This window comes from Pistacia vera, unplaced genomic scaffold (assembly GCF_008641045.1).
Source record: "Pistacia vera cultivar Batoury unplaced genomic scaffold, PisVer_v2 Contig293, whole genome shotgun sequence".
Taxonomy (NCBI): Eukaryota; Viridiplantae; Streptophyta; class Magnoliopsida; order Sapindales; family Anacardiaceae; genus Pistacia; species Pistacia vera.
The window spans coordinates 348,239-370,596 of NW_022196105.1; the positions used below are offsets into that span (position 1 = coordinate 348,239).

The following is a 22,358-nucleotide window of genomic DNA, read 5'->3' on the forward strand; positions in this document are numbered from 1 at the left end:
TACTGCTACCTGGGGAAGTAAGTCTAGCTCATCTTGGTAGGGAGGCAAGAAGATGGATGAAGCGGCTTGAGCTACAGTCGATGCATTAATCGATCAGCATCGAGGCCGCAGTAGCTAGGAATGCCATCACCCTGCGAACCTTCGTGGGTGTTAGGGATTCATCTCCCACCTAGATGCTGGCTTGGGTGTGGAGTTATACGACAAAGGTCCTAGTAGGTCGCCCCTTTTACTCTTCTATGCATGCTGTCATTTCTTGCTTACTTTCACTATTTTCTTTCCTTTGGTTTCCGTGGCGAGTAGGCTTTTCTACGATGAGTGCTATCCCATATTGGAGGGCACTCATCGGGGATGGCAGCTGGCAGAGATGATGAAGGAGCACGCCTTGGCCAAGGCCCAGGTTGCGAAGAAGGAGAAGGAAGCAAAATAGGTCAAGCTTAAATGGCTTAGGGAAGAGATGGTGACCTTCGGGGTCAAGGAAAAAGAGTTTCTTGACAAGATCAAGGTGAGGGAGACCAAGCAGGCAAAGACTGAAACCGAAGCGACCGAGGTCGAGAAGGGTTTAGCACAGCAATGAGGTGTCAATAATAAGTTGAACTCCGAGCTCAAAAAACTACTTCAGATTGGGAGGCAAAGTTCAAGCAAGCTTTGCTCAAGCTTGCCTAGGAAGCAGAAGGTCGACGAAAGGCCGAAGTTGAGGCCTAGCAACTCAGGCTTCAAATCGGGGAACCGAATGAAGCCATCACCAATCAGGCTTGGGAGACGTCGGTCTTCCTTGTGCAAAAATTGTGGGAAGCTCACTAATCAATCGACTTCTCATTCCTTTCGCAAGCTTATTAAAGAAAGGTCGACAAGATGAAGATCGAAGCTCAGGGGATGGCCTATGTATACTCGGATGATTCTAAGCCTAATGGTGAGGGCTAAGAGGAAGTTGATGATAGCGAGGAGGAGACTGGCCTTAAGCAAGAAGTCAGGGATCCGACTCTTCTAGCTATACTTACCCCCAATGCTGCCGATCTTCCTTCGGGCGAGGCTCATAACCATGAAGAGGCCGGTGTCATTCCTACCATCAAGGAACCATCTCTCCCAGCCGACAACGAGCTCCATGGTCTAGCCGACCATGATGACCCTGCTCCTCCATCTGCTTGAAAAAAATCTCTATTTTTTTTTTTTTTTTGTTAAGTTTGTAATCAAACTTTACAATGAATAGAAGTTATTTTTGTAGGCCTCTATCGAGCAATTTTTTTTTTTTTTTTTTTATAATTGCAGAGTCATTTCAATCGTCCTAATCGAACTTGTCATAAAAAATATGAATTTGCTTTAAGTTATACATAGCTCACTTCTTGAGGAACTTTTCGAATATATACGAGGAAATCTTATATGACAACTCTGACTTTGGATCCATTATCTGTCTCGAGTTTTGGTCACCAACTTATGGTCGATTTCCCTCGATGTGTTTTACTTGAATTTTTCCAAGTATAACTTCATCAATTTGAGGTACTTCACCCTTATAGAATTGGATTTTGGCGTGGCTTATTGAGATAAGGTGCCTTTTTCCAAACTCTTGACTTTAAGCTTTTTAAATGTTATCGCGTAGGTCGCTATTTTTGAAGCAATGAATAATAAATGCTAAACAACAAGTAAATTAAAAATGGTGAACAAAGAAAAGTTATGAATAATACCTCTTTTATTGATAGAACATTTTGGCCATAAACGGCCGTATAATTAATGATTAAAAAAAAAAAAAAACATGAGTGGAACCCAAGTTGCTCATTGGTAATACCTTTGCAGATGCTCGGCATTCTAGGCTCGTAGTATTGCTTCGTCATAGAGGCGTTCTAGGTGGAAGGTTCCTAGTGTGAGCTTTTTGGAGATCCTGAATGAACCTTTCCATGTGGGCTCACGTGCCCCTAAGTTTGGGTTTTGAGTACTCTGGACAACCTTTTTGAGGACTAGGTCACCCACTTCAAAGTTCTCTTTCTTGACTTTGGTGTCAAAGTATCGTCTGGCTTATTGTTGATACGAGCGAGCCTTAACTGAGACTTGGGCTAGAGCTCACGGAACATTTGCGAACCTCTGGCATCTGGCACATCTGTGCACATAGTTTGCTGTATCGTCAAAAACGGTTGGCCAATAATAACCTTGATGAAGCACTTTGTATGCTAGAGATATGCCACCTGCATGGTTCCCCAACTGCCCTCATGGATCTCTCTCAGAACATAGTCTGCATCCTCATGGTCAACACATCGCAATAACGATGAATTAATTTGAACTTACGCTTATACAACTTATCATTGATAAGCGTGTATTGAGCTGATTTTGCGCGGAGTGTTTTGACTTCATTTCTCCCTTCTGGCAATGTTCCATCCCTTAGGTAGGCAATGATTGCATCTATCCAATTATATCTCCGACTCGTCACTAAGACTGGTTCTTGTGAAGCAGAGAAGCTTGGACTTGGGAGGAACTTCATTGGTATCGAATCAGTTTTCTCTTGGCTCATTACAGAGGCTAGGTGGGCTAGAGCATCGGCTACCAAATTCCTCTCCTTTGAAATCTAAAGAACTGTGAAGGATTTAAACAGCTTAAGCTCAGATTTCACCAGCTAGAGGTAAGATGTCATTCCATCCTCCTTTGCCTAGTACTCCCCGGTAATTTGGTGGACTACGAGCTGGGAATCACTATAAATTTTGATGGACTCTACCCCTATTTCCATGGCGAGGCGGATCCTTATGAGCAACGCCTCATTGTTGGAGGCAGCGAACTCGAACCTAAACCTTATTGCGGCTCTGACTGGGTTTCTTTTGAGACTTTCGAGTAAGAGCCCCTCTCCTGTCCCCTTCTCATTTGAGGAGTCATCTATATACAGAGTCCACTATGATAGTTTGTCGAGCTTTGGCTTCTACTGTTTGTTTTCTGCTAAGGTGTTTGTCTCTGGCCAGCTTATTTCCCCTTCTAGTTGATAGGAGAATTTTGATATGAAGTCCGCCAAAGCCTGACCTTTGATTGCTGTTCTCGAGATGTATTTGATATCATGCTGACTCATTTCCATCGTCCACTAAATTAATCTGCCCGATGCCTCAGGCTTTTGTATTATCTTTCTCAACGGAAATTTTGTCAACATATGAATGGTGTGCCATTGGAAATAAGGTCATATCTTCCTAGTGGCAATGACAAGGGCATAGGTGAGCTTTTCCATTTTTGGGTATCTTGTCTCCACGTCAAGTAGCCTTTTGGTCACATAGTATACTGGCCACTGCAGTCCCTTTTTTTCGCGTACCAAAGTTATGCTGATAGCGAACTTTCATACCGATAAATACAACAGTAGTGGCTCACCTTGGACGGGCTTTGATAACAAATAAGATTGTCCCATATGATTCTTCAGCTCCTAGAAGGCTCTCTCGCATTCTTCCGTTTACGTGAAACCCTTGTTCCCCTTCAAGGTCTCAAAGAATGATAAACATTTGTCCATGGCTCGGGAAACAAACCTGCTGAGTGCGGCCATACACCCTATCAAGCTCTGTATCTGCCTTATGTTGGTCAGACTTTTCATGTCTAGAAGAGCTTGAATCTTCTCTGGGTTGGCTTCAACACCTCGTTGATTTACAAGGAAACCAATAACTTTTCCGAGCTTACTCCGAAAGCACATTTTAGAGGATTGAGCTTCATTCAGTATTCTTTGAAGATGTCAAACATTTCCCCCAGATGCTCAATGTGGCTTTCAGCAACCTTTGACTTGACGAGCATGTCGTCAATCTACACCTCCATAATTTTACCAATTTAGTAGGTGAACATCTTGTTCACCAAACGCTAGTAGGTTGTCCTACAATCTTCAAACCAAACGATATAACCCTGTAACAATAAATCCTACGGTCAGTAATAAAGGAGGTATGTTCTTTATCGGGCTGATACATCAGGATTTGGTTATATCTCGAGTATGCATCCATGAAGCTGAGTAGTGCGTTTCAAATTGTTGCATCTACTAACTAGTCAATTTGTGGCAACAGAAAGCTGTCTTTGGGACAGGTTTTATATAAATCTGTGAAGTCGACACAAGTCTGCCACTTACCATTCGACTTCTTAACCAGGACTGGGTTGGCGAGCCAATCCGGGTACTTCACTTCTCTGATTCACTTCTCTAATGAAGTTGATGTTCAAGAGTTTGTCAACTTCATCTTTGAGCACTTTAGAATGCTCTATATCCATAGACCTTCTTTTCTGTCTTATTGGCTGAGCTATTGGGTCAACGTTCAACCTTTGCCACATTACCTTAAGGCTAATCCCCACCATATCTACATGCACCCATGCGAACACGACGAGATTTTTCTTCAGAAACCCCACCAGATTGTCAGTCATCTCTTTGCTCAAGCTACTACTGACCTTTAGTATGCGAGTTGGATCTTCCTCACTAATGCATATTTCTCGCAACTCTTCTATTGGCCTTACTACGGGCTGTTCTCTATGGATGCAAGAATCTATGGTATCCTAGAGAGGTCTAGGGTGCAGCTCAAATTTCGTAATGACCATTGTCCTCAGGAGCGGCCATTCTAGTGCAGCATTTGTGGCCTGGTTGTAACATTCCCGAGATTCTTTTCTGCAGCGTTTGATTGTCGTGACTCCCTCGGGAGTTGAGAACCTCATTGCTTGGTAGTGCATTGATGTGACTACGCTCAAATCATCCAAGATCAGTCTTTCGAGGATGACATTATACTGGTCGGGCAGTCTACCACTAAGAATCCATTCATCACCATCCTGATTTTGGGTTCTACCTTTAGAGTCATAGGAAGGTCGATCGTTCTCTTGGGAACCAGGCTGTCCCTGATGAATCCATAAAGTGGCAAAGGACACGCCCTCAAGTCTCTCTCTGTGAACCTCATTTCTCGAAAAGCTCCCAAGAAAATGATATTAGTTGCACTTTCATTATCGACCATCACCCTCAGCACTTTGGCATTACCGATCCTGGCTACGATTACGATTACATCATGATTATGGTAAGGGTATTCTTCGCATTCTTCGACAGTGAATCCTACCACCTTGCTCTCCTATCTAGGCCGCTTTGGTGGCTTTTGTTCATAGCTTATTACCCAAGGGACCGAATTTGTTATGGCCTCTCGAGCATATTGCTCGCAAGCATGCCTTCAGTTCCTTGCTATGTCGGGCCCCCCATAGATCATGCCACTAAGACATCATTGTTGGCATTGGCCGAGGCTTGCTGGACCTGGTTAATTTGCTTGCCAACATTTTTGCGAGCTGGTGCCTCCTTAACAAATTTCTTTAAGTGACCCTTTCGTATAAGGTCTTCGATGACATCCTTTAAGGCCCAACACTCGTTGGTATTATGCCCGATGTCTCGATGGTATCGACAATATTTTTGCCGATCTCTTCTTCACGAAGTCCCCCTCATTCTTTCTGGAGCGGGCAATCTCTTCGCCTCACGGGAGACTTTGTAGATGTGGGCTATGTCTTGTGTGAGGGGGGTGTATTCTGCGTATCGTGAGAAGAGCGGTCTGTCCCCGCGATTATCTATTTTCTGTCTTTTTTGGGACCTGTTTGGTCCCTATCATTGCGATATTGGCCGCTCTACTTATCTGACAAGTGATCTTATCGCCTGTTTAAGGCTCTTCGTGGCGAGCTTCTGGCTAGGGCTGCTAGCAAGCTTTTTACTCGCTGGTGTTTTGCAGCCATCTAATAAAACTTTGTCAAGCTCATGTGATCTTCACTTTGGAGCTCTTTCCATAACTTCGTTTGCGGCCTGATGCCTGCAATTAGAAAAGTCCGAATTGACTCTTCGGGTACATCCGCGACCTTTGCTTGCTTGTTCTAGAACCTTGTTAAATACGAGGTCAATGTTTCCTCTCTTTCCTGACAAATGTTGCTCAAGTAACTGAGCGGCATTGCAAACCGCCTCCTCGCTCGGAATTGTTGCAAGTACAGTGAGGAGAATTGTTGCCAAGAACTGATGGAGTTCACCTTGAGTCTTTTGTACTATCTCTTGGCATCCCCGACCAATGTGACCGTGAAACAGTGACATTTCACCAAATCACAGACCTGGTGCAGCTCCATTAAGTCATTGAAAGTATCGAGATGGTCTCTAGGATCTCCTTTCCCGTCGAACTTATTTTTTGGTGCCCTAAATCCTTGTGGAAGCGGGGCCTGGCGAACCTCCTCTGTGAAGGAGGAGCTCATTATTTCTTCTGCCGCCTTGTTTTGGCGAGCTCTTAGGTTGTTGAGCATTTTCTACACACGATCTAAGTCTTCGTTGTGATTGCCTTGGCTGGCTTTGTTCAGCCTTGCCTCGAGCAAGTGAGTTCGTAAATCTGTTGCTGGCGAGCCCCCTCCATTATGCGCATTAATGCGCAAAGTTGAGTCATGATGGCTTGGTTGATAGGTGTTGTCATTCTCGTCAGTGCGTTGCTCGCGACGTGGTTATAACTGGAACATCGGTCATTGCCAGATTGACGCACATGACTCATCTTGTGAGCTTGCGAGGATCGAGCTTTTCCTAGACGTGGGTTAAGACCAACACGCTGATGCTGGGGATATCATCGAGTAGGTCAAGCATTCCATGGGCGACCATTACCTTCACTCTCACCCATTGGTTGTTTCCCTGGTCGCCTCCCGGGTTTAGTTTGCCCGCGGGATTCATGCTCGTAAGCGGAGTGTACTCTGTGACATCGGCGGCGTCGATCGCCCCTTGGTGCTGATGAGCCAGATTGGTCACTAGCTGAATTCTAACCTGTTGGGAGTGATATTGGTGAAGTGTGGTTGGTCAAGGTTTTGTGCGGTTGGTTGGTTGTTAATTTCTCAGCTCAGCCACGTTCTGTTGCACCACCTATGCAACCATTGTTCTAGTCATCTCCACCAGTTGGTCGTTTTCGGGGTTTGACGTCCCTCCCGCTGGTTATTCGCAAACTGTTGAGTTGGTGGCACTGGTGGTCGATGCCCAACAGTGTCTTGTTGCACCTCCTAATGGGTAGTCTCCACATTTTTGTGATTTTCTATGGTGGTTTTTGATCTTGTACACACCATCGTGGGCCCGGATTGATTAAATCGTTGTGGCTGTTTGCTGGAATTTCTGAGATGTTGGCAAAGACCCTCTTTATAGCGCCAAAATATTGATACAGAAATCTACACCAACAAGAGTGATCCGATCAACCTTGGTGGGATTAGAACTAGTGTGTGCGTGATTACGGATAACTAGTAGTGAATGAATGATGAATGCAGTAAAGTAAATGGCAAAGAGATTTTTAAAGTGGTTCGGCGAGATGAACTCTTGAGCCTACGTCCACTGTTTTTTGTATTTGTTGTGAGAGCTTACAATGATAATCCTAGAAAAATTTTCTAACCCCTTCCTCATCGTTTGAGAGGTTTATATGCAGAGTTTGTACAAAGAAAAGAGCGAAAATAAAGGGATTAAAATTAAGTTGAAATGCAACTCCGATATTATTGCGATTGGGCACAAAGATGGCTATCGATCTGATTCTTCCCGAGATATTCAAAATTTGAAATTATCTGGGAATTGGTTAAACGACCGCAAGGATTGGTCGCGACTAGCTTGTGATAGGTTGAGCTATAGCTTGACGAACTTATGCTGGGTTGGACAATCGGTGAAGTTGAGTTGAAATTGGATCAGACTATAACCTCACGATACTCCAAGCTTGATGGAAAAATCACACATACTAATAAGTTAGTGAACCAATCTTTATTAAATAAATAATCAGTAAGAAGAGTTAAAGTTCTTGAAGTTTGTGGGCATCCAATAAATGAAGAGAAGAAGCCCATAATAAAGCTAAAGTTGATATCACTAATTCAGGGTAATAATTAATATCCTTATTAAGGAAATAAGGCAATTATTGGAGCTACTTGTGATTATTCTTATCATGATTAAAGTTGATCATGTAAATCTTATAATCTAGTTCTAAAATTGGACAAAATTATAATCCAAGAGTGGTCCGTACTCATTATTCACTGGTTCTCTACATGAACTTTGGTGCAATAAAAGCCCAAAGCCTTTGTTCGTCCACTCCTATTAATAACTATAAAATTACAAACGAAGGCCAAGCGTAAAAGCCAAGCTAATTAGTACACACTACTTCCCCCACGTTGCACTTAGTACGGCATATTTTCACAACGTTTTGTTCCTTTCCAGACTTCAAAAATTTTAATTCGCTTTTCAAACGAAACAACCACCAGAGATTCAGACAGTGATAGATAGCAACACTGAGTGTTCTTAAAAATGGCTGACTCCATCGTTACACCGAGCCGATCACGTGACCTCGACAAGCTTCTTCTCCGACCCGGCAATCTTGTAGGTCCTACTTTCGAACCCGGCGTTGAAGTAATTCCTTCATCTCATTCTTTGTGGCATTTTAACAAACACATGGCTTGCGATTATGGTTTTTCTATGGAATTTTGGTTTATGTTTTTTATTGGCTTTTGGGATCTTCTTGTTGCTGTAGTTGAGAGATGACCTACGCGAGTATGCGCGAATCTTGGTGGTTGGGGCTGGTGGGTTAGGCTGTGAGCTCTTAAAGGACTTGGCTTTATCGGGTTTTAAGAATCTAGAGGTTATTGACATGGACCGTATCGAAGTTTCTAATCTCAATCGACAGTTTCTTTTCAGGTTTTTCCTTTTAATTTAAGCGTATCAAGGTTTTTTTTCCATATATGGTCAATTTTCTTGGGGTTATTCAAAATCGATGTTATGTTTCGTATTAGCAATTAAATACATCTTGATGTATTAGTATTTCTTAAGTAGCATGATACTGAGTTACTTGCACCAAACTGAGGAAAATTCAAGTTGCGTAAACCTGAGCTAGGGATGTGTGGTTGTGTATTGTGTATCAAGATAGATAAAGGGTTGATCATCGTAAGTAAGAAGTGCTAAGAGAGTAGTGATTTTCTATATTATAATTATCATCATTATTATTTGTTGGCAACTATATTCCCAGTTTCTTCATTTTATTGGTTTTATGAAATGGATATTTGCTCAAACTGCATAGAAATTTTACTTCATTTATTTTGAGTTGTAACAAGTTGAGAAAGAATCTCGGCATGTTCCAAGTAATGTTGTTAATCAACTGGTCATTGGTGTCCCTCTTTTAACAGTTATTTATTATTAAAAGATGGCGTTTATTGCAGAAGTGGTTATGATATACCTGACTTTGATGGTATGGCAAAATATGCTTTCAAGAGTGTTGACAGGGCTAGTTGTCCTTCTGAACAAAAGGCAATTACCTTTATAGAAAGCATTATTGTACTAAAATGAAATATAGCACACGGTTTTGAATGAGGTGGTTATAGTGAGTTCATGGGTATTGAATTTTCAATTTGAAGTCTCATATAATTTTGGGTTTGTTAATGTAGGGTGGAAGATGTTGGCAAGCCAAAGGCTGAAGTTGCAGCTAAGCGTGTCATGGAAAGAGTTAGTGGTGTGAATATTGTTCCTCATTTTTGTCGGATTGAGGACAAAGAAATTGAATTTTATAATGATTTTAATATCATTGTCCTTGGTCTTGATTCCATTGAGGCTCGGAGCTACATAAATGCAGTAGCTTGTGGTTTTCTTGGTGCGTATTTTGACCTCGTCAATTTTTCTCATATATCTCTCTATATTTGTCTGTGCTTTTCTTTGCTGTGAAGTTAACCTCATCAAATTTATCCGTGCTTTTCTTTGCTGTGAAGTTAAACTCATGAAGTTTATCTTTTCTGTTTGTTTTTGTCTGACCTCATATGTATTAATATCAAATTGTTTTATTGAGCTTTTCTTCTCCAAGAACTTTTTTAACGTGTAGTATAATTATTTTTATCCTCCTTCATTATTGTAATGATCAAGTTTTTTTTTCTTAGAAACGATTCAATTCCTTTTGGAGGCCAAGTTTTCGTTTGGTCAGAAGTTGTGGTGTAAATTGTTTTATGGGCAAGCTTTTTATGCCATGAGTTTGTTCTATAGGGAATGACGTGGCTCATGGATGTTGTGGAAGCCTTATGCTTGTGGCATGAACTTGAAGAACTTGGGCCATAGATACCTTAGATGAATGAATGAGAGAAGTTTATTGTGGCATAATTTATATGGTCAATGGTGCAGTGATTTTTTTCTTTTCAGTTTTCTTATACCTTCTGGGTGTGAATGACTTTGGGCATGGAAATGAGATACTCTGTCTAATGGTGCTCCACCAATGAATCATCTCAGAAAAGCTGCTTTAGGCAGTTCCCTAAGGGTCTCTCCTAATCCTTGTCAATGCCCAGCAAGGTTTAACTAATTTGGATTTCTTGTATTTGCCTTGATTTTCCTGTGGGACAAATCTTTTTAAGTTGTGAATCTAAAAATTTTGTTATTCAAACCTTATTTTTATTCTATTGGAAATATTTTTGAAGTGCATTCTAAGTTATGCTTATTCTAATGTATTGTGAATTATCTTTTTCTTGGAAATATAGAGTATGCCTCTGATGACAAACCACGAGAGGAAACAATCAAACCTATGGTAGATGGTGGGACCGAAGGTTTCAAGGGCCATGCAAGGGTTATTGTGCCAGGTGTCACACCATGCTTTGAGTGTACAATCTGGCTATTCCCTCCTCAAGTGAAGTTTCCTCTATGCACTCTTGCAGAAACCCCTAGAAATGCTGCCCATTGTATTGAATATGCCCACTTAATCAAATGGGATGAGGTAATATATTGGTTATATTTTGCTCCTTTCTCCTTTTTAACTGATGTTTTGGGCCTATTGTGTGTCATCTTATCATGGTTTTTATTTACAGGTTCACAGCGGAAAGGCTTTTGATGCGGATGACCCTGAACATATGAAGTGGGTCTACTCCGAGGTTAATTATATGGAGCTACTATGTGCTGTTTTTCTTGGTATTGATTTTCATTATTGCCCCTTTCACTAATGCTACCAATATCCATTCCCATAGGCTGTCAAGAGAGCCGAGCTTTTTGGCATTCCAGGAGTTACATATTCTCTCACTCAGGTATAGGTTGATTCCATGATGATAAAAAATTAATTTCTCTGAAGTTCTTTAAATTTGCTTGATCCACGTATGGTTTGGCCTCATGGTCGTTTTTTATAATTTCTTTATCTCTTTAAACAACATATGGGCTTGAAAATCCTTATACATAAATGTATTGTTTGTACTCTACATCTTTGATGTAATGTCCCACTTTACAGTAAGATCTTTATTATTTACAGGGTGTGGTGAAGAACATCATACCAGCAATTGCTTCCACTAATGCAATTATATCAGCAGCATGTGCCCTTGAAACCTTGAAGATTGCATCAGGATTTAGCAAAACTTTATCAAACTATTTAACGTATGTCCAACTCTCGCATCCTTTTTTCTTATAATAATTTTGATTTCAACTAGGCAACTCTTTTTTCTGAAAGAGCATTGTTTGAAAGGCTGTGCTATATTTTGGCTTGATTTGCTCAATTTATAGATAGATGGTGAACTGTGTTTTTTTTGTGATCATAATGATACTAGGGTAATCATAATTGTTTCTAAAATCTTTTCACAAGGTCGTCTTTCACTTTCTTACTCGTATCTTTTAATTTTTGGGTCATTACTGAATGTTTGATATTCAAGATTTAGGAGAAAAAATTTGGTTTCATTCTGTAACTAAACATTTTGGTAGACTACTAATTTGCGTCATCTTTTTGTAGGTATAATGGAGTGGAAGGTTTACATATAAAAGTGACTGAATTTGTGAGGGACAAAGACTGTCTTGTGTGTGGTTCGGGGGTTCTTATTGAGTTGGACACTTCAGTTACATTAGAAAAGGTTATTTCTATTTCTCTTGGCTGTTTTCTCTCACTGTTTTGGCAAATAAGTTTTTACTTTTTTAGTTTGTGATCATGGACTCAGTATTATATTTTCCGTGGGTCACTTATTCAGCTGCAGTGACTTCGGGTTTAAACATTATTGTGGATTACCATAAGTTTGGCCTTGTTTGCGTCTTGGTTTTGGGCGTAGAAGTCAGCTTAGAGTTCGGTTCATTCAGCTTGTCCCAAGAATCAAATTCTTGATCAGTTTTTTTTCCAATAATTTGAGATTCTGGTGGCCAGCAATTAATAAAATGAGATTGTTGCTTCAACTCCCTAGTATCTTAAGTGGAATTGACCTGTTTGATAAATTACGGACCAGATGGACATGGACTTATTCACTGAAGCTGATCTGAGCCATAGTATGCTGTTAGCATATTGAAAATGTGTATGCACATATCTGATTGATGGTTTTTTAAACTGTACTTTGTTGAAGCAGTTCATTCATCAACTTGAAGAGCATCCTAAGCTGCTGTTATCAAAAGCAAGTGTTACGCACCGAGGGAAGAATCTGTATATGCAAGCACCACCAGTTCTGGAAGAGATGACCCGATCGAACCTAAGTCTGCCACTTTATGACCTTATGGGTAAAATTCCGAAGGACATTGTCCATGTGACTGGTACAACCGACAAGCATGACAAGAAGACCTCATGTCTGAGAAAATTGCGTGTTGCATTCAAGGGAATTGATGGCGTTACAGATATGGATATGGCTGGAGGGGCATGATTTATTGATTGCACCAACTTCTACTTGAAACGAACACATTGTTTCACAAATGGGAAAGGTTGAAATTTGTGGGAAAAGGTAGAAATTCGTCAACAATGTGGATGGTTCTGTACTTGGTAACATTTTCTCATATTCTTCCGAATATCTTTTCCAGAAATGATTCTGTTACCGAGAACAATGATATTAACAATTTTTTTTGAGTTTATATAATGCCATTGGGTATACTTTTGGGTTCCCTCGATCTCATCTTGTATTTATAGGGAAAACAATTGTAAAAATTTGTGTCCTGCTTATATAATCAGAACCAACATACTAAAATTTTCATGTTAGGTCTATTTCATTTATGAGTCTTGGGTCAGGATCATGTGGTAGTCCCATAAAACTTATTAGATACATATTAATTTTTAAAATATTATTTGTAGGGCTTACAGAAAACAGTGTGTTTGTCCAATAAAACAAGTTGTTCACCTGCTTTTGGTTGGTTTTTATCTGATGTTAATCAGTGGATTGCTATTTGAAGTGTTGTGTTGTTGATTGTGCCGTTTTTGTTTTTTTTTTTTTGGTTGCCGACCGTCCCTATCTCTCCAACCTTGTTGCTCCATCCACGCACACCACCTGCTCAACCCTTTGCCCCTAAGTGGCGTTAGGGATTGAGGAGTGATTGTGGGTGGGGTGAGAGGGGTTTTGTTGGGGGGATGCTGGTGACAGTAGGGGTGGGCGGGTTTGAGTACCCGCTCAAAATCAAAGGAACCGGAACCGACTGGTTCTTTTGATTTGGAACCGAAACCGGAACCGTGGGTTCTGGTTCCGAGTACCTTCGAAAATATCAATTATCCCTTTTTTTTTTTAAATGACAAATAAACCCTTATAAAATTACAATTACACCCTTAAAAATTAAGTGTAAAACATTAAATAATATATTTGTTTATATTTACTTGATGTTTGATGTTTGATTATAAGTATTTAATTGTTTGTTTTCACCGATAATAAATATTTAAAAGCTATTATTTAACGTAAATATCTTAATGTATATTAATTTCTTAATCAGGTAATAAGTGAAACTTAAATATTAATAAAAATATTTTTAAAAACGGATCTTTTAACGAAAATTAATAAGAATTTTGATACTAAGATAAAAAATAAAAATAAAAAATAAAAAAAACCAAAATTTTCTTATATATTTACATGATATGCAAAATATCAAAAAAATCTCATATGCAAAATATCAAAAAAAAAACCTATTCTTTAATATTATATCAATTTAGTTCTAGTCCCGATTCCTTTGATTTGAAACCGGAATCGGAATTGCATAGTATCGATTCCAATTTTTTGGAACCGAAACCTACCTTATTATACGGCCGGTTCCAGGTAGGAACCGAAATTGACACTCGGATATCTGTTGGTTTCGGTTCTACCCTAAAATTTTGCCCACCCCTAGGTGACAGGGTTGATTTCCGATGCCGAAATCAGCCAAAATTGGTTGAGGAGTGCGAAACTTTGATTTGTGGTGGCCAACTATTGGGGGTTGATCTTTGGAGGGGGTATTTCATTTTCACAATAAAATATCTTTATATTTGATGGAAATTATTAATAAAACATACCGTTTGGATAGCATTGTTGTATTTTGAAAAATTTTGAATAAAAAAGTGTCATTAAAACATTATTTGAGTGGGAAAAAAATCTAATACTCTCTATTTAAAGGTATAATGATAATCAAGATTTGGAAACATCAAATCAAGGGGTCATGAAGATCCATGCAGCATTATGTTCTAGCATATGGGCGGGTCCCTAAGCCAGCCAGCAAACCGTGTGGACCAAATGACTCCTATAATTCAACTTCTTGCTTTCCGAAGAAAAAGTACTTCATCCATCTGGCTCTGAAGTTGGAAGAAAGAAAAAGAAGGGAAAAGAGGGTTCTCATTGCCCATAGGACGTGTTACGCATTTTTCCAATATATTTTTGACCTCGTATGATAAATCTTTCGGGATGAACTCAAATTAATACAGACTTTAAATTATTTTCACACTTATTTGAAGGCAAGAGTTAAGAGTCAATCCCTGGAAATTTTACATTCAATTTGAGATTTTAAGAATCTTCAAACTCATGTAAAGCTGAAGTTAGTGGTCACTTTTGGGCCAGCCCTACAGACAAAATTTCAAGTTGATAGATCCTCTGGCAACTACAGTTTGACTGTTTTGTTGCTTAGTATTAATGCTGAAACTGATTGAATAGAACTCCATCAAGATATCAGATAAGGAGTTTTAGTGATAAATATTTGTGGACTGTGGACTATAAATTTCGAACCATACCTTGTTTTATTTTCAGGGTCAGAGATGAAAAAAAAGATAAAAGAGTGATAGGATAGCCACCCATTTACAGCCAAGTATGCTGGAGATCGAGTCTATCTTGGATTAGAGCTGGAGATCGAGTCTATCTTGGATTAGAGATCTGGGTTTGGGGTTTTACTTGCTCCTCCTCATCTATTTTCTTCAACTTGATAATATCATAACAACACTTCATGATTCTTGTGGGGCTTGGCCAGATGGCCAACTGCCAATAAGACCCCACCACCCCACATGCATAACCCATATTAACTTTAACTCTTCCATCTCTTGCCTTTCCCTATTTATAACCACTTATATCCCATTGCATTGGAGAAACGGAAAAGTTTGTGGGATTAGTTTTGCAGATTTATGAGCTGAATATATTTTTCTCCCCTTTTTTTTTGGCTTAACACTACTGTTCAAGTTTTTACTTCTTGGAGTGGCTATGGAAGTAGAGGATGATCTATTTTTTGCAGACTTGAGCAAGCAAATTTCTCTTCTAATCATGGATGATGATGAGGACCCTGTTGCAAGATGTCCTTCAGTTTCTTTCCAGGTTTCTTTCATGCTTCTTTGCTACATTTTAATTTTGCTTTCTTGCATTTTTCTTGTACTTGCATCAAGTGTACGCAACTGAACTTTAACTGAACTAAATTTGGCTGTATATTACAATTTCAGGCCTTCTCTAGAGCAAACCATCAAACAGCACCTTCCCCATTTTTCTATGAGCAAAGTTGTAGAAGAGAAAGCAAAGGAACTGGAGTTTTTATACCTCAGTCGACGCAACCAAGAAGAAAGCACAGGCAGGGAAGATTCAGTTCATTCAACTCAAAATCTCATAGGCATCATGATAAAGCAAGAACAGTTTCTCAAGTATCTTACAACCATTCTTTTAACTCCAAAAAAGGCTAAGGTGGAAACATCTTCATGAAGTGTAGAATTAAACTATCAATACTAATCCCTTCACCAACAAAGTGCAAAGGCGAGGAGTTTATGGTTAATAATAATACATATAGTGATATGTACATTAAATTAAAAGTGTTCTTTATTTGGTTTTGGGGAGGTACATAAAGGTTTGTATCTCAACAATAATGAAAATTAATGTATGGTTGTTGTTGTTGAGTATGATATAGGATAAGCTTGTCATATTCGATTAATGCAATTAATTATCTGATTTAGTATTGATTATATTTAATTTGATGTGTTACTCTGTTCTTCTGATTCCCTTCTGTCTGCTAATATCCTGCTCTACTGGGAAACTTGACAAGAGCTCAAACAACTTCATGTTATAAAGGTCTTATTGAGTATCTTCAACAAGAAATTAGCCACTCATAGTAAATGGTCTTATTTCTTTTCCCTTCAATTTACTACAGAGTAGTGAAGAATCCCAGAAGTGAAATTTGATTTGTTATTGGCAAATCCTCTTTTTGTTTGTTAAATCCTCCACTTTGTTGATAAGATGTTGATATTTTGAATAGAAAAGAAAAAAACATCATACAACTGAAATGACAGCTTCAAGCAATTGGCTATAGTTGCAAGCACAGCTAAAAAGCAAAAGAGATTAAGAAGATATTAAATTATGCTCCTGTTCATTCTTGGATTCTATTAACTAGTCCAAGACAGCATCAATTAATCTCTGCCTCTATAATCAATATGTTTATAGAAGATATTCAATTATGCTCCTGTTTATTCTTGGATTCTCATCTTAGTCTGAATTTTATCAGAAAGTTAAAATAAAAATGCTTTAAAAACCTGCCAACTTGAATTGTGGAGTGTGCAAAATCATATATGCCATTTGTAAAGACAAACAGCAGCTTAGATCTTGATTTCTCTTACTTCATCCCTGCCTTCACTTAAGGTTTTCTTTAATCTCACGTCTGTGTCTACGAGTCTTTTTCCAACAATCATGATTTCCATATTGTCTAGGCCATAATTTTCGTTTGCATTCCTGAATTCCCATATGGCTTTCACCTCCCTTTTCCCAAACTGAGAACCCTAGACCATCTCACATGACCTCTCACTTTTTTGACAGGGACCCTGTCTGTGTGAAAACTTAAAGCTAGAAAGCTAAAACTATAACTTGTTTGATTACATGACTAATTTGGCTATGTTTTAATGCCACTCTGACTCAGCAATTCCTTTTCAAAATTCAACCCAATCTTGTCTTATGCTTTAAATTTTCAATGGTCCTTAATGTCACTCATCAAAGAGAAAAAAGAAAAGAGGTTGTGGAAATTGCAAAGCTAGTTAAAGTGATGGTTAGGGAATATTTGCTCTGATTTCTTTGAATAAAAAGAGACGATTTATTCAAGTTATGAAAGGAAATCTAGTACTGATCAAGTTATATAGAAAACTGGATCAAACATTCGGTGAATTATTAAATGAAAATAATGGATGTGTTGTGGGTTCCCACAAATTTGTTCTCCATATCTGAAACACCCCACAAGCTGAGAAAAGAGGAGACAAGTGGGCACATGAACACCAGCTCAGATAGAAAACTAAAGAAAATGAAATGATTTTTAGCATTTGAAGAATGCCCTCTATCACAGCAAAATTTGCCCTACGCCTGCTTACCTCTGCCCCATAACAACCTGGACTTTCATGTCAATAACTCTAATAATTTAGTAAAGAAGAAGAGATGTGAACTCGTTACATTCAGTTAATGCCTTTGGATTTTGGAAAACTAGTCAATAAGGTACAAGATTGTGTGGGCCTAGCAAATTATTTAAGATAGTGTTGCTGCAATTTTAATCCACAAAATATGAAGTGTATGTACAATATTAGCTGAGACAATCTCCTTGAATTGAATATCCAACCCACCTTTGGTAGCATTGGTTGAAAGCTAAGTATGGGCATGGGAAAGATTTCTTGTTTTTCCTTTCCTTTCAATTTGGTAGTTGAGCCTTGGTTAACATGTATTCTCAGAGTTACTGCTCTCTGGACCAAAGTTCTACGTTGCTCCAGTTGAAGCATATCTGTTCATTCACAAATAGTTCTTTCTACTGGCTTAACTCCCTGTCAGCTCATCGACGTTTGAAGATTTCGGTCTCTGTTAATGTTTGACAAAAATGTCGATAATGCCTCATAAAGAATATATTAAAATTGAAAAAAAAAAAAGAAAATTAACTTAACATTAATCTCCCCACCCTACCCGCACACAGGGCCACTCAAAATCACCCCCACGCTACCATTGCCCTACGCTTCACTGTCGCTCCCGACTGTCACCCCACCCATCTCCTTTGCTGCCCGCCGTTACCTCCACTCCACTCCACCGCATCCATCGCCGTCATCTCCCACAGCGAACAACACAATCTGATGGTGAGAGGTGAAAAAAAAGGCTCCGTTTAGTTAGCTTTTTAGAGTAGCATCTAGAAAATATGATGGGATTCGAGGAGTTTTGGTACATTTTTTTTAATATTTAGATTATTTTTAATCCTTAAGTTTGTTAATTTAATTAAACACTTTCAACAATAAAAGTTTATAAATTAATAAAAATACTTTTATTCATCCACATATTATCGTCAGCTGGCCACCATTGTTGGAAGATGGTCAGAATCTGTCAGAATGGTATACGATCGGTTAAATCTGGCCAATCGTGAGTCAATCTAGTCTTTTTTAACCAGATCTATGACCATAGATCTAACCGTTGACAGTCATATCTTGGTCATTGTTGATGACCAAAATATGATCGTCATCAACGAACAGATCAGTATATGATCGATCAGATCTAGTTGGTTATACGTTGTTGTAGCAATGGATGCTAATAGATGATAATGGCTTTGGTGGATGAAGATATTTTTGTTAATTTTAAATTTTTTATTGAGAAATGTAATTTTTAATTTTTAAGTTAAATAGAATAAAATTAGATTTTAAAAATATTAAAACAAATACATTTTCTTGTTTTTAGGATAGGATATTAGAAAAAGAGTGTGCCAATCGGATCCCATAAAATCAGTTTGATTTGCTGTTATTGTGGGTTGGGCCAATGATGGTGGCCATAGGCTGCTTTGTCTGGCTGCTTTGGAGGTGGGTACTATTGTTTTTAAATTGTGACTTTGTTTTTAATAAACTTTTAATTTTATGTTAAATTTTTAAAAATTTATTATGCAACAAAAGACAGAATTGCCCTTACGTCGTCTAACACTTTCTAACGTCTCTGAATTGACAGGGACTGAAGCATTGCTGACCCAAATACTTACGTGGCTAGATCTGGACGGATCAGTCGAAGCAATACTATCGTAAGTCAAACAAGGAGAATGCTTACGCGGCTAGATCTGGGAGGATTAGTCGAAGCAACACTATCGTAAGTCAAACAATCAGTAGTAATCATTTTTCAGACTTGAAAGGCATCACCACAGTGCATTTCAGTTACTTTCTCTCCAATCTCCATCATCGGAATGGCCCTCGCTTTTCTTTCTCTATTATTACTCCTCCTTTTCCCCCTCTCTCTCCTCCTCATCCTACGCCTCATCGTCCGGCCGAAGCCCGTCAAAATCCCAATCAAGAATCGGCACGTGTTCATCACTGGCGGATCAAGTGGCATCGGTCTGGCCTTGGCCCAGCGGGCCGCACAAGAAGGGGCTCGTGTCTCCATCCTTGCACGCTCCCTTCAAAAGCTGGAAGAAGCAAAACAATCGATTCACCTGGCCACGGGAATCGAAGTGGCGACATATGCTGCGGACGTTAGGGATTTCGAGGCTGTGAAAAAGGCGGTTAACGAGGCGGGGCCCATAGACGTGTTGGTGGTTAATCAAGGCGTGTTCGTGCCTCAAGAGTTGGAGGAGGAGGAATTGGATGAGGTGAGGTTCATGATTGATGTGAATTTGATGGGAAGTTTTAATATGATTAAAGCTGCATTGCCGCTAATTAAGAAGAGGGACGGTCATGGGCCTGCTTCAATTGCTTTTATGTCATCTCAGGCCGGTCAGGTATATTATATTCATTTCATAGTTTATGGCTAGGTAGTATAGAATGCCATAGTTTAGTTTAGGATAATATAGATTCTTGCAATTGTAATAGCTTCAGATTTTGATATGATTGTGTTTGTTGTAAGATGACGTTTGTTAACAAACAAATAACGTTATTACAAATTGCTATCTGACACTGATGTATAAATATGAACTAAAATAGTAAGTGATAATGCAATGCCACATTATATGACACATCATTTGGAATATTACTTGCATCTGTAGCATTACTCATGACCAACTACGCGATGTTTCAAATTTTAAAATAAAGATGCATTTCATAGTTCTCCCGTGCTGATTAGAAGAGTTACGCATTAGTTCTGAATGTAGGGAATTGTTGGTTGTTGACATGGGATTTCTTTATTTATTTGTGGGCAGGTGGGCATTTATGGTTACACAGCTTATTCAGCTAGTAAGTTTGGCCTACGAGGTTTAGCAGAAGCATTGCAACAAGAGGTTATTGTGGATAATATCCATGTTTCTCTTATATTCCCTCCAGACACAGAGACTCCTGGTCTTGAGGAAGGTATGGTATTGCAATAATATGCTTGTCTACTTCTTTAGAAAGATTTGTATTAAGTGTGTCATCAAAGTTAGTGCTAGTTTTTTTTTTTTTTTTTTTATAAGAAATTATGAAATTATATTAAAGAAGAGATTGAGGTAGGTACATCCGTGGATTAGAAATCCTCTAATAGATCAAAAAATCCGAAAAGGGGAACAATTCTATGCAAGACAGTGACAAAACTACGTCAAACACAATCTTCCTTTTGTATTGTGTCTGCTGTCGTGTGTAACTGAGTTGGGCATGCTAATTAGAAAGTGCCATCTTTTGCAGAAACTAAGAGAAGACCGCAGCTCACCAGCATTATAGCAGCCTCATCTGGTGCAATGAAAGCTGATGAAGTTGCTAAGAAAGCTCTACATGGTATCCAATCTGGTAGTTTTATTGTCCCTTGCAACTTTGAGGGACTTTTATTGTCTATTGCAACTGCCGGTTTATCTCCTCAAAGATCTTTCCTTATGGCATTTGTTGAAGTGTTTGCTGCTGGTATCATACGCTTCGCCGGTCTATGCTTCCAATGGAATTGGTACGGAAGTATAGAAAAGTGGCATGCACAAAAAAGAAGTAAGTAGTCCATGAATTGATCTATAACATATAAGGAGGATCAAATATTTCTTACTACTTACAAATGTATCATTCTGAATGTGTTAGGAAAGGTAGTTACATTGAAAACCGATATCATATATCATTATATTTCATGATATAGCATAGTGAGTTGAAACTTCTGTCATTGCGTATAAGAACAGTGTTTGATTTACATGATTGTGTAAGTATGATCTATTGTTTTTCTGTTGTGTTGAACACTTTTGTTGGATATTTTTTGTTTCTCATCCAGTTTGGGACATGTTTTAACTTCTCCTTGTTCCTTGAAAAACTCCATAAATGTCTTTGTTTTCTTCCGTTCTGATAAGTTAGTGTCGGACAATAGCTCTCCATTTCTTGCAGATACTGTTTTGAAGTTGCATGCCTAATGCATGTTTAAATAGTTCAGAAGCATTTTTTCTTCTAAATTGATCTTTATTTCTTCGACAGAGAGTCTATTTGAGATGCCCTTTCATTGTATTTTTGGCTATGTGTGAAATGGTGTTGTTACTGGGAATGTGACAATGTTAATCCATTTTTAGTTTCAGGTACCTAGAAGTTCTTGGTGCTTGATATTTAGGTGTATGCATATGGCATTCTTGTTGTTTCGCAGCTGTCCCAATGGTTGGTGAACATTGCTAAAAGGTGATTTCTGGACTTCAATCAAAATTTTGATATCATTCTCAACAAACAAGACTTCCTCCATGTCTCAGATTTAATTTTTTGACTGATAGATACTTTCATCAAGACGCATTTTTATAGTAGGGAACAAATGACTAATCCAGATTAAGACCTTCAACAAGACTTAACTTATGTTGAAATATAAATTTGTTCTGCAGATTATGGACCCGTTGTACTACATGATATTGTATCTTATATGATTACTGTGCAAGAGTGATAGAAACCATATCTATACAAGACAACTTTGCTCATTGAAGAAGCTTAGAAGTATTAACTGCACAGCATTCCAATTCATATGTCAGTGATCATTCTATTGTGGCCAATAGACTATAGTTTTGCCCAAATACTTGATTAAAGCAATCAGTCTGGTTGTTTGTTTATGCTTTGGAAAATATTAGATCAAGACAACTCCACAATCCTCTTGTTGAAATTGTGTAGTAATTTTCAGTATTAAACATGTTAAACACAATTGAAGCATGAACCTACCATCACATCAGTAAAAGAATCAAATAAGTGCTTTTTGAACCGCCTGAAAACTTATGGGAACCTGCAGAAGCTAGCTGTCCTCAGTTTGTTTGCACATGAATTCTATTTGAGCCGAACCTCTAGAATTCACTCGTTAGACCTAATTTCTCATTACAATTAACAAACACCATCAAATCTAAGGCTCCGTTTGGTTCCCTTTTGGGAATACTATTA

General features: G+C 38.7%; 3 protein-coding genes across 6 annotated transcripts; all 3 read left to right on the plus strand.

The window, feature by feature from the left end:
• The first annotated feature begins 8,044 nt into the window (after positions 1-8,044).
• On the plus strand, positions 8,045-12,778 carry LOC116135019 (NEDD8-activating enzyme E1 catalytic subunit). Its single transcript, XM_031420719.1, has 9 exons — positions 8,045-8,332; positions 8,454-8,617; positions 9,361-9,563; positions 10,432-10,664; positions 10,756-10,818; positions 10,912-10,968; positions 11,187-11,308; positions 11,658-11,775; positions 12,256-12,778. Exons 1-9 carry the CDS (start codon positions 8,231-8,233, stop codon positions 12,541-12,543), a joined length of 1,350 nt encoding a protein of 449 aa, XP_031276579.1. The 5' UTR covers positions 8,045-8,230; the 3' UTR covers positions 12,544-12,778.
• A 2,399-nt stretch (positions 12,779-15,177) lies between these two features.
• Positions 15,178-16,046, plus strand: LOC116135081. Its single transcript, XM_031420779.1, has 2 exons — positions 15,178-15,423; positions 15,546-16,046. Exons 1-2 carry the CDS (start codon positions 15,313-15,315, stop codon positions 15,777-15,779), a joined length of 345 nt encoding a protein of 114 aa, XP_031276639.1. The 5' UTR covers positions 15,178-15,312; the 3' UTR covers positions 15,780-16,046.
• A 3,008-nt stretch (positions 16,047-19,054) lies between these two features.
• Positions 19,055-22,233, plus strand: LOC116135029 (3-dehydrosphinganine reductase TSC10A-like). Of its 4 annotated transcripts, none has more exons than XR_004128834.1 (5): positions 19,055-19,795; positions 20,213-20,360; positions 20,670-20,960; positions 21,527-21,623; positions 21,818-22,231. XR_004128834.1 is itself a non-coding variant. In XM_031420734.1 (4 exons), the coding sequence occupies exons 1-4, from the start codon at positions 19,265-19,267 to the stop codon at positions 21,532-21,534; spliced, it is 978 nt and encodes a 325-aa protein (XP_031276594.1). In that variant the 5' UTR covers positions 19,055-19,264; the 3' UTR covers positions 21,535-22,233. The 4 variants fall into 4 exon arrangements, 2 of the variants coding, with proteins under 2 accessions (XP_031276594.1, XP_031276593.1); XR_004128833.1 differs by having other exon boundaries at positions 21,521-21,623; positions 21,818-22,230; XM_031420734.1 differs by having other exon boundaries at positions 21,527-22,233.
• Positions 22,234-22,358: the final 125 nt, after the last annotated feature.

Excerpts from the sequence above, each read along its gene's own strand:
- LOC116135019 (XM_031420719.1), top strand. The coding sequence starts at position 8,231 with ATGGCTGACTCCATCGTTACACCGAGCCGATCACGTGACCTCGACAAG. Across the intron at positions 8,333-8,453 it reads CTTTCGAACCCGGCGTTGAA|TTGAGAGATGACCTACGCGA; the intron begins GTAATTCCTTCA and ends TTGTTGCTGTAG. Across the intron at positions 9,564-10,431 it reads AGTAGCTTGTGGTTTTCTTG|AGTATGCCTCTGATGACAAA; the intron begins GTGCGTATTTTG and ends TTGGAAATATAG.
- LOC116135081 (XM_031420779.1), top strand. The coding sequence starts at position 15,313 with ATGGAAGTAGAGGATGATCTATTTTTTGCAGACTTGAGCAAGCAAATT. Across the intron at positions 15,424-15,545 it reads GTCCTTCAGTTTCTTTCCAG|GCCTTCTCTAGAGCAAACCA; the intron begins GTTTCTTTCATG and ends TTACAATTTCAG.
- LOC116135029 (XM_031420733.1), top strand. The coding sequence starts at position 19,265 with ATGGCCCTCGCTTTTCTTTCTCTATTATTACTCCTCCTTTTCCCCCTC. Across the intron at positions 19,796-20,212 it reads TGTCATCTCAGGCCGGTCAG|GTGGGCATTTATGGTTACAC; the intron begins GTATATTATATT and ends ATTTGTGGGCAG. Across the intron at positions 20,361-20,669 it reads GACTCCTGGTCTTGAGGAAG|AAACTAAGAGAAGACCGCAG; the intron begins GTATGGTATTGC and ends CATCTTTTGCAG.